Genomic DNA, 12,014 nt, shown 5'->3' on the forward strand with positions numbered 1-12,014 from the left:
AGTAAAAAAAAAACCTTTGAAACAATAACATTTACCCCATGGAACTGCATTTCTTGTTTTATCAAATTCCTACAATTTATTCATAACTGCTTTTTTTTAAAGTTTCATTTGGATATTTTCAAGTTGTTTTCTCCAAAGTTCTCTGGAATAGTTTGGTAAGATTGCTGGCCACTGACTGCTGAAGCATACAGAGCCTATCTTCTGTGAAGAACTCACTAAAGAACTCCAACTTGCCTATGGAAGCAGCATCAGCAAAAGAACTGCATGTTAAGAGCTGCACGAAATGGGTTTCCATGGCTGAGCAGCTTCACACAAACCTAAGATCAACATGCACAATGCCGAGCATGGAGGGGAATGGTCTAAAGCATGGAGCCGTGGAAATGCATTCTGTGGAGTGATGAATCAGACGTCTGTAGGACTGTCAGAGATGAAATGACTAAGATTGCCTACAGTTCACAGTGATTTCTTGATTCTTGATCAGTAACCCAATTTCCAGCCAAAGTGACCAAATCACTTCTTTATGCTTGTATTTTATGCCCAATCTAGCAAGCAAGTAAAGTTTATTTATACAGCGCTTTTTACCACAGGTGTTGTCACAAAGCAGCTTTACAGAACAATCAGTATTACAGAAAGAAAGAAAAGAAAAATCGGGGTCCGAGCCCCCATGAGCATCGCCAGCGGCGACAGTGGCAAGGAAAAACTTCCTAACAGAGGAAGAAACCTTGAGAGGAACCAAGACTCAGAAGGGGAACCAGTCCTACTCTGGTCGACACCGGATAGCAAGCATTGTTAGTATAAAGTATTATAGTACAAAGCAGGAAAAACAGGTGGGCACTGGTTAATTTGATTAGTTTATGATCAGCAGCAGCATCTGAGGGTGATGACTGCCCAGCGTTGTACAGCAAGAAGCTCAATAGTGGTCATGCCGGTACAGAAGGCTGGCAAGCAGTGGGCACCTGATCAGTTCAGAAGGGCCAACAGCATCAGATGCACATGATGGGCAGCTGATCAACTCGGGCAGAGTCAGTTCTGTAAAGAGTGGCTGACCACAGATTACAGTACAACAGAGCAGCAGAGACTCCAGCAGGTCTAGACCTGACAGGGAAGACTAATCACCAAAGGCTTGACTGTACAAGTTTTTAGCCTAGACTTAAAGACTGAGGCTGAGTCTGAGTCCCGAACATTAACAGGGAGATTATTCCAGAGCTGGGGGGCTTTGTATGAAGAAGCTCTCCCCCCTGATGGAGCTTTATTAGTTCTAGTTACTTGTAGTAAACCAGCACCTTGTGATCTAAGTAGGCGTGATGGTTCACAGTAGTAGAGAAGTTCAATCAAGTACTGAGGGGCGAGTCCGTTTAGAGCTTTATAGGTCAGTAATAGGATTTTATAATCGATGCAGTGCAGGGCTGATAAAACTGGGCTGATGTGGTCAAACTTTCTAGTTCTTGTGAGACTCTGGCTGCAGCGTTCTGGACCAGCTGAAGCTTGTTGAGGCTTTTGCTGGGACATCCAGACAGCAGGGCATTACAGTGTCCAGCCTTGAAGTAATAAAAGCATGAACTAACTTTTCTGCGTCCTGCAGAGACCATGCATTTCTTAATTTAGCAGTATTGATGCAGGAAGGCTGTTCTAGTGATATTAGTAATATGTGCATCGAAGGACAGATCAGAGTCTGTCATGACACCAAGGTTTTTTACAGATGAGCTTGATGCAACTGAGAAATTGTTATGTTTAAGTGTTAAGTTAGACAGTTTGTTTATAGTTGCTTTTGGACCAAGAAGCAAGACCTCTGTTTTATCAGAGTTAAGTAGGAGAAAGCTACTCGACATCCAGTCTTTTATATCTTTTATACAGTCCTCAATCTTGCTAAGTTTAATTTTATCATCCGGTTCGCTTGAAATATATATATATATATATATGTATAAAAAAGTGTCATCGGCATAGCAGTGGAAATTTATGGCATGTTTACTGGTGCCAAGTGGTAGCATATATATTGTGAATAATATAGATCCTAAAACAGAGCCTTGTGGAACACCATAGTTTACTTTTGCAATGACAGATGATTCACCCTTTACATTAACAAACTGATAGCGATCAGTGAGGTAGGACCTGAACCAGGAAAGAGCTGTTCCTGTTACCCCTACAAGGTTTTCTAATCTATTTAATGAGATAAAGTGATCTGTTGAGTCAAATGCTGCAATAAGGTCACGGGGGACTAGCAAAGACACATTTCCTTTGTCAGAGAATAAAAGATCATTTACAATTTTTACTAGTGCTGTTTCTGTACTGTAATGTGGCCTAAAACCAGACTGAATTTTTTCATGTAGATGATTCCTATACAAATAGGAGCTTAATTGTTTTGCTATAGTTTTTTCCAAGATCTTAGATAAAAAGGGGAAATTTGAGATGGGTCTATAATTTGATAGTTCGCAGAGATCGAGGTTAGCTTTCATAATCAGAGGTGTAATTACTGCTAGTTTAAAAGTTTTTGGGATGTATTCAAGGCTAAGAGAGCAGTTCATTATTAACAGAATAGGCTATTGCTTATCCTTGAGTAAACCTGTAGGAATCGGGTCCAAAATACGAGTAGATGATTTTGCGGAAGAAACAATTTTAACTAGTTCATTTTCTTGAAGTAACCCATATGATTTCAGGCTATCTGTAGTGATTATAATATTCTCAATATTTATACTGGCATTATAAGGCAGCAGATTTAAAGAGTTTTACTGTGGGTTCTGAATTTCTATTTTTATTTTCAATTATTGTCTCAGGAGTGATCTATTGACCAACATCACAATAAACCTGTTTAAAGTCTGTCATACGATTATGTCAAAGACAGAGACCATTTACTGCAGCATTTTAAAAGAACTGGTAGCCAAATTGACCAAGTCATGTCTTTTTCTTAGTGTCTTGCACTCCATATGACAAATGTCATATGTCAAATTCAATTATGAAATGACCTTTACTCATATGTCAGTTCATCTTCACAAGCTCATACTCAATTATAATTATAATAAAAATCTAAACAAATTATGCACTACTCTGAACCTCTGCTGTGCTGAGTTGGTCTGTGAGTTATTTAAAGGTTAAAATGAGAATTCCAGAGAATCCTCTGGAGACCTACTTGGAGTGGAGGTCAGTTCAGTGCTAGTGGGGGCCATTGTTGTGGAGGGGGTCGATGTGATGGTGCTCACATCTGAAAAGATATAAAAAAAAAAAAAGTAAAATAAAACCCTTTGAAACAATAACATTTACCCCATGGAACTGCATTTCTTGTTTTATCAAATTCCTACAATTTATTCATAACAGCATTTTTTTAAAGTTTCATTTGGATATTTTCAAGTTGTTTTCTCCAAAGTTCTCTGGAATAGTTTGGTAAGATTGCTGGCCACTGACTGCTGAAGCATACAGAGCCTATCTTCTGTGAAGAACTCACTAAAGAACTCCAACTTGCCTATGGAAGCAACATCAGCAAAAGAACTGCATGTTAAGAGCTGCACGAAATGGGTTTCCATGGCTGAGCAGCTTCACACAAACCTAAGATCAACATGCACAATGCCCAGCATGGAGAGGAATGGTCTAAAGCATGGAGCCGTGGAAATGCATTCTGTGGAGTGATGAATCAGACGTCTGTAGGACTGTCAGAGATGAAATGACTAAGATTGCCTACAGTTCACAGTGATTTCTTGATTCTTGATCAGTAACCCAATTTCCAGCCAAAGTGACCAAATCACTTCTTTATGCTTGTATTTTATGCCCAATCTAGCAAGCAAGTAAAGTTTATTTATACAGCGCTTTTTACCACAGGTGTTGTCACAAAGCAGCTTTACAGAACAATCAGTATTACAGAAAGAAAGAAAAGAAAAATCGGGGTCCGAGCCCCCATGAGCATCGCCAGCGGCGACAGTGGCAAGGAAAAACTCCCTAACAGAGGAAGAAACCTTGAGAGGAACCAAGACTCAGAAGGGGAACCCATCCTACTCTGGTCGACACCGGATAGCAAGCATTGTTAGTATAAAGTATTATAGTACAAAGCAGGAAAAACAGGTGGGCACTGGTTAATTTGATTAGTTTATGATCAGCAGCAGCAGCATCTGAGGGTGATGACTGCCCAGCGTTGTACAGCAAGAAGCTCAATAGTGGTCATGCCGGTACAGAAGGCTGGCAAGCAGTGGGCACCCGATCAGTTCAGAAGGGCCAACAGCATCAGATGCACATGATGGGCAGCTGATCAACTCGGGCAGAGTCAGTTCTGTAAAGAGTGGCTGACCACAGATTACAGTACAACAGAGCAGCAGAGACTCCAGCAGGTCTAGACCTGACAGGGAAGACTAATCACCAAAGGCTTGACTGTACACGTTTTTAGCCCAGACTTAAAGACTGAGGCTGAGTCTGAGTCCCGAACATTAACAGGGAGATTATTCCAGAGCTGGGGGGCTTTGTATGAGAAAGCTCTCCCCCCTGATGGAGCTTTATTAATTCTAGTTATTTGTAGTAAACCAGCACCTTGTGATCTAAGTAGGCGTGATGGTTCACAGTAGTAGAGAAGTTCAATCAAATACTGAGGGGCGAGTCCGTTTAGAGCTTTATAGGTCAGTAATAGGATTTTATAATGAATGCAGTGCAGGGCTGATAAAACTGGGCTGATGTGGTCAAACTTTCTGGTTCTTGTGAGACTCTGGCTGCAGCGTTCTGGACCAGCTGAAGCTTGTTGAGGCTTTTGCTGGGACATCCAGACAGCAGGGCATTACAGTGTCCATCCTTGAAGTAATAAAAGCATGAACTAACTTTTCTGTGTCCTGCAGAGATCATGCATTTCTTAATTTAGCAGTATTGATGCAGGAAGGCTGTTCTAGTGATATTAGTAATATGTGCATCGAAGGACAGATCAGAGTCTGTCATGACACCAAGGTTTTTTACAGATGAGCTTGATGCAACTGAGAAATTGTTATGTTTAAGTGTTAAGTTAGACAGTTTGTTTATAGCTACTTTTGGACCAAGAAGCAAGACCTGTTTTATCAGAGTTAAGTAGGAGAAAGCTACTCGACATCCAGTCTTTTATATCTTTTATACAGTCCTCAATCTTGCTAAGTTTAATTTTATCATCCAGTTTGCTTCATATATATATATATATATATATATATATATATATATATATATAAAACTGTTACGTGCACATGCACATGGACAGTTTTTACATATTTTGCAGGTCTGGGCTCAGCCTCTGAAGGAGCTGCTCCTGAGAAGTGGGTGGAGCCTTGTTGGAGCCTTATCCTTATAAAAGCTGCCTCTAGGGGGGAATGAAGAGCAAGAGGGAGAGACAGACCACCAGAGGACAGCCACAGAAGAGCAGTTTAGGCTATGCTGCTCTGAACACAAACTGCTCTGATAGTTAACATGGTTGAATCCAGTAAAATTCCCATGCTTATATGTTTTGAGGAAAAACATAGTTTTGTTTTATTTCTCTCGAGCTGGGCAGGTAAGGAAGGGCGCGCCCATACATGCCTTCATATTCATGTAGGCCTCTAGTTGCATAGACACATTAGGTAAGGGGCGGGCACCATCCTGTGTATGTTTTGAATTATTAGAGTAGGTTTAGAGTAGTTAGTTATTTGTTTTTTGTTTTTTTTTTACCAAGGTGAGAGTATTTTTGGTTTAGTTAGTTTAAGGTTGACATTTACCCCATGGAACTGCATTTCTTGTTTTATCAAATTCCTACAATTTATTCATAACAGCATTTTTTTAAAGTTTCATTTGGATATTTTCAAGTTGTTTTCTCCAAAGTTCTCTGGAATAGTTTGGTAAGATTGCTGGCCACTGACTGCTGAAGCACACAGAGCCTATCTTCTGTGAAGAACTCACTAAAGAACTCCAACTTGCCTATGGAAGCAACATCAGCAGAAGAACTGCATGTTAAGAGCTGCACGAAATGGGCTTCCATGGCTGAGCTACTTTGCACAAACCTAAGATCAACATGCACAATGCCCAGCATGGAGGGGAATGGCCTAAAGCATGGAGCCGTGGAAATGCATTCTGTGGAGTGATGAATCAGACGTCTGTAGGACTGTCAGAGATGAAATGACTAAGATACTAAGATTGCCTACAGGTCACAGTGATTTCTTGGTTCTTGACCAGTAACCCAATTTCTTTAAATTAGATTATTATGAAGTTGACAAAGCAAAGTTTGCAAATAAATAGCTCCAAGGTCACGATCTAATTTCCTTGAATATATGGTTCAGTTGCGCTGTGTTACTCTGCCCCCCCCCCCCATTATCCAAGCTCAGGCCAGGTGTTACACTAATGTTAATAATCTGTTCTGTTTACTGCTCAAATGCCATAAAATAACCATTCCTGAATCTCAGCTCATTTCACTAAGTTCATACAGTGAATATCATGTCTAGTTTTCTCTGCATACCCATTAATCTAGCATTAGTTCCTATACTGTACCTATACAAAAGGAGACAGGCAAAACACGGAGTCGAAAAACAATTATTAATTATCATTATAATAAGAATCAAAACAAATTATGCACTACTCTGAACCTCTAGTCTGCTGAGTTGGTCTCTGAGCTATTTAAAGGTTAAAATGAGAATTCCAGAGAATCCTCTGGAGACCTACTTGGAGTGGAGGTCAGTTCAGTGCTAGTGGGGGTCATTGTTGTGGAGGGGGTCGATGTGATGGTGCTCACATCTGAAAAGAAGTGAAAAAGCTGACATTGAAACAACAATATTTACCCCATGAACATGTAAATATGTACATTTCTCGTGTGATAAGTTTTCTAAAATTTCTTCATAACAGTATTTTTTAACTTTTCATTTGTTTACCGGAAAGTCCTCTGTAATACTTTGGTAACATCGTTTGTAATAATACTGTAAAGAGAAATAAATAATAATAATACAGTAACTACCTGTTCTCTTATCATATCCAGAAATAAATCAGACATACTACCAGGTTCATAGTGATAAGGTCTCTGTAATGTCGCGGAGATAGGAGTGTAAAATAAAGTCTACCTAAAACTGTGAACTACAATACAGAACTGACTGGATTTCAGAGTTCAGATTTGACCCACAGATGACAACAAACATTTCAAACTACCTGGAAGATATTTAAAATTTAACTACCAAGCACACACACACACACACCCCTATATCCGTAGTCACACTCAAATAAACAGATTTGCTATATACTAAATATCTACAGAACACAAACACAAAGAGGGCAGAGTAAACAGCACAGCAGGGAAACAAGCATCGAGTAAATGATTCCAGCAGCAGAAGCAGTAACACGTTACAATACTTCTTCATAGTTAATAAGTAACTAATAAGGAATTAAGCAGACAGAAATGAGTAATGCTGCATAAACAGTTAACTAATCACTCTACCAAGAACTAATAATTAACTACTCAGTAAGTAAAAGTGAAGTAATGATTAGTGTAGTTCACCTCTAACTAAACAATAATTACCCCGACGCATAGAGAATTACTTAGTAACTATGGTTTCATAGAATAACTACATTACATAAATTACAGATCAATTCAATGAATTGCTCCATCTGACAAGGTTCCTCCTGAACTACTCATTTCTAACAATAGTGAACAATAGTGAAATACACTGTTCAATTGCTTGTTAACACAAATAGCTAACCAGCCAATCACATGACCGCAACTCGGTAGAGGTGGTCAAGACAACTTGCTGAAGTGCAGACCGAGCATCAGAACGGGGAAGAAAGGGGATTTAAGGGACTTTGAACGTGGCGTGATTGTTGGTGCCAGACGAGCTGGTCTGAGTATTTCAGAAACTGCTGATCTACTGGGATTTTCACACACAACCATCTCTAGGGTTTACAGAGAACGGTCCAAAAAAGAGGAAATATCCAGTGAGCGGTCAGTTGTGTGGACGAAAATGCCTTGTTGATTTGAGAGGTCAGAGGAGAATGGGCAGACTGGTTCCAGATGATGGAAAGACAACAGGAACTCAAATAACCACTTGTTACAACCCAGAAACGCAGAATATCATCTCTGAACGCACAACACGTCGAACCTTGAAGAAGATGGGCTACAGCAGCAGAAGACCACACCAGGTGCCACTCCTGTAAGCTAAGAGCAGGAAACTGAGACTACAGTTCGCACGGGTTCACCGAAATTGGACAATAGAAGATTGGAAAAATGTTGTCTGGTCTGACAAGTCTCCATTTCAGCTGCGACATTCGGATGGTCGGGTCAGAATTTGGCGTAAAAATCATGAAAGCACGGATCCATCCTGCACTGTATCAGCGGTTCAGGCTGGTGGTGGTGGTGGTGTGATGGTGTGGGGATATTTTCTTGGCACACTTTGAGCCCCTTAGTACCAACTGAGCATTGTTTAAATGCTGCAGCCTACCTGAGTATTGTTGCTGACCATGTCCAACCCTTTATGACCACAGTGTACCCATCATCTGATGGCTACTTCCAGCAGGATAATGCACCATGTCACAAAGCTCATAATCATCTTAAACTGGTTTCTTGAACATGACGATGAGTTCACTGTACTCCAATGGCCTCCAAAGTCACCAGATCTCAATCCAATAGAGCACCTTTGGGATGTGGTGGAGCGGGAGATTCGCATCATAGATGTGCAGCCGACAAATCTGCAGCAACTGCGTGATGCTGTCATGTCACTATGGACCAAAATCTCTGTGGAATCTTTCCAACACCTTGTTGAAAGTATGCCACGAAGAATTAAGGCAGTTCTGAAGGCAAACGGGAGTCCAACCTTTTATGAGCAAGTTTGCACCTAATAAAGTGGCCGGTGAGTGTAATATGTATATATATATATATATATATATATATATATATATATATATATATATATATATATATATATATATATATATATATACAAGCACTAAATGGCTATAGACTTTACTTACTTAAATCTGCAGCACTTCTGTTTGTGATTGTAGTTAGTAGGACCAAAGTGACCCCTATTGGAAAGATAAAAAAACGGTGATTGTTCATATACACAGCTGTTTACTGGATATTCCCAGAAAATACAAATAAATGAATTAAAAATGGAAAAGGTTTAAAGTTCCTTTGTGCCAGAATTCCAGTATGAGTCCTGGGCTGTTTTAGACTGAAAAATAGATAACTGTATTATAATGGCATGGAGAGGTGTGTCTGTGATGAGATGATCTCATGTAATGAGGATCAGTTGTGACACCAGGGAGAGAGAGACTAATGGTTTTACATAGGAGCAGATCCAGCACAGCTGGGAAAAGGACTGAGTTTGCTGGGGCTTGCTTGGGGTTTCCATAAATTCCATTTCCATCTATGCCAAACTTTGTGTTTTAATACTTTTTTTTTCAATACACTGAAGAGAAACCATAAAACCTTTTGTGATTTCTTCTTGCTTCAGTTCACTTCACCTATTGCTATGACTAAAATGAAAGAATGATCATATTTTAGGGTTCTGATTTCTCCATTGCAACCCTTGCTTAATGACAGTGAGAGCAAAATAATAACTAACGTTAACAAACAATAACAAGACAATGCACCAGCCTTCTTCCCACAGATAACATTACAGCACACCACCTCGACTAATAAATATGATATATTGTGAGAGCTATGAACTTACGGACAGCTATCCGTTCATCATAGTTCAAAAAGATCACTGAATAAAACTTTGCAGCCACATTTATAAGAAGAATCTTCTGCAAATATCTAAAACACTTGTTAATACTTTCACTGTTCTATTTGGCTATAAGTAAAAAAGTACTTACATCTTAAAAATCCTGTCGATTTTCTCTGCATTTTAATAATCTTCTGTGGAGATGTTCTTGTCTGCAGACCAACAGGTAGAAATGAGCCTTGTAGTTCGCACAGGATGTGAAATCTTTTTAGTTTCTTAAGCGTGAATAGTTTTACATATTTATCCATAAACAAATGACGTGGTTTAGAAGATGTTGTCATTACCTGCTAACGTGGTGTGCCATCAAAACAAAAGACTGTCCTCTGTTTTCTTCTAAGTCTTTTCCATGTAATTTGTGTAGGACACATATGTTGTCCATGAATTATATGGGAATGATTTCCATATAGCCTCCAATACATTCATTTCCATATTTCCACATGAGTCTCAGGAGCCTGTTTTTTCAAATAATTTCTAATCTAAAAAAAGGGAATCCCAAGCTGGAAGAAACATCCTGCTAACAACAAAATCCTTCTACAATAATAAGTTTGAGTAAAGACATTGGGCCAGTTAAATACAGCAAGCTGCAAGTCTGGAACCACTTTCAATTCAAGTTTTTCTGAGTTACAGCTTTTTTTATATTATTCAATTATGAATAGTGATGTGCATTTAATATTGAGGGATTGTGATAAGTGAGCATCTATAACAAATCACTAACCATGTTCTTTAACCATTAGTAAGTAAAGTTAGTTCATAGTTAGTTCATAACTGAGTATAACACTGATAATAACCTGAAACGTGTGTTACTCATATTAAAAAGTGACAGAAGAAATAATACATAGTTTATAGTAATAATAAAGTTAGTCAGTTAGTGGCATTTATTACTGATTAATGAACCTAATGATTTATCATTACAATTTCCACCATAGTCTATCACAATCAGTTTACACCATACTAATATCTTATTGTCTTAAATTTTAAGGTGCCTACAAGTTGTTTTAAGGCAATACCATGGGAACCCTCTCTTGTATCCCTACAGAACCTCCCACTGGATGAAATGTGCAAGTGCGAAGGACTCATTTTACTTCAAAAGTGACCTCTTTCTTGATTGCTGCTTGGTTTCTAGTGTAGAATCATTTGAAATAAAGGTTATTGGTGTTGTATGTATATTTAGATTTTAGGCTGCTTAGAAATAAATGCACATCCTTGAAAAATAAACGCTAAATCTCAATTATTTGTTGTTAATTCCAAAATCCTATTCAAACCCAGGTCAATTCTGGAAGGCAGTGAGCTCTATTAAAAGTATTCTCACCTTCCTATCTTGTAACTACTGATGGATGTACACAAAGAAAGCGAAGCATTCAATATAATCATTAATTATATGTCTACCTCTAAATTGTCATGTTTAAAAAATGTTAGAATCACTAGTGAATAATCAGCTCATTGGTTTTAGCATATTATGTTCTGAGCATATACCAAACTTTTAGAGAAAAGCACAGCACTGTTACTGCTGCCACTCATTTTTAAATGTCATTTACTTACTAGATATTAAAAAGCATTGTGGTAATCTTTTTCTTGACCTTTTAAAATCAATTTAAACTGCTAAGGTTTCAGAGTTACCTCTTGGATAGACAGTGATGTGTGACTATTGGTCATGTTATTTCTGGGTTTGTGCCTATTTCAAAAGGAGTTCCACAAGTCCCAATCCTGGGGCCTGTTATGCTCACAGCATACGTAGATGATATATCCTGACCACTGTTGCTGAGTGTCATGTACATTTATATCCCGATGAGGCTGTTGTGTATTGTTCTGCAAAAGCTGTGCACTTCAGCACAGTTTCAGTGATTTACAAGTTGAGCTCAATAAGCAAAAATTAGTTCTTAATGCAGTAAAGACTAAATTCATTTTAATGCAGTGAAGACTAAATTCACAGCCAAACACCTTAACCACAGGTAAGCCTGTTGGTCCCTCTTTTTCTTTTGTTTTCTGTGCAGTATTTGTAGTTCTTACTGGCCAGGTTCTAGAAACTCCTAGCAGACAACTTGTACCTTGTTCATCAACTGTAAAATGAGGTCTCACTTGAGCCAGAACTCATTTTGCCACCCTATGTAAATATCTCCTCTATTCGCTGGGAAATTGTCAAGGAGCTTCCAGAGTTTCACCCTCTAATGCCTCCGGTCAGTTAGGTGGTGCTTGTGATGGGTGCCCTCATTCCTAAGCCAATCCGGATGCCTTGGAGGTGGGGGTGGTACCATCACATCTACCGTTGGCATGGCTGGAACTAAAGCCGATGCTTCTGCCTCAGAACCCCTTGCTGCCTCACATGACTCAGGACATCAGATTAACCTATCA

At 39.0% G+C, this 12,014-nt stretch overlaps 1 protein-coding gene across 12 annotated transcripts in view; it reads right to left on the reverse strand.

Moving 5' to 3' along the window:
• The window catches only part of LOC108443868, a 34,408-nt gene extending 24,585 nt beyond the window's left edge, over positions 1 to 9,823 (reverse strand). For all 12 annotated transcript variants that reach the window (XM_037543650.1, XM_037543647.1, XM_037543643.1 and 9 more), the window contains exons 1-4: positions 9,757 to 9,823; positions 8,908 to 8,961; positions 6,619 to 6,690; positions 3,125 to 3,196 (exon numbers count right to left, since the gene is read on the reverse strand). In XM_037543650.1, coding sequence (XP_037399547.1) covers positions 3,125 to 3,196; positions 6,619 to 6,690; positions 8,908 to 8,961; positions 9,757 to 9,787 — 229 coding nt within the window. In that variant the 5' untranslated portion in view covers positions 9,788 to 9,823. The remainder of the gene's footprint in view (positions 1 to 3,124; positions 3,197 to 6,618; positions 6,691 to 8,907; positions 8,962 to 9,756) is intronic.
• Positions 9,824 to 12,014: the final 2,191 nt, after the last annotated feature.

Source organism: Pygocentrus nattereri, chromosome 12 (genome assembly GCF_015220715.1).
Source record: "Pygocentrus nattereri isolate fPygNat1 chromosome 12, fPygNat1.pri, whole genome shotgun sequence".
NCBI lineage: Eukaryota > Metazoa > Chordata > Actinopteri > Characiformes > Serrasalmidae > Pygocentrus > Pygocentrus nattereri.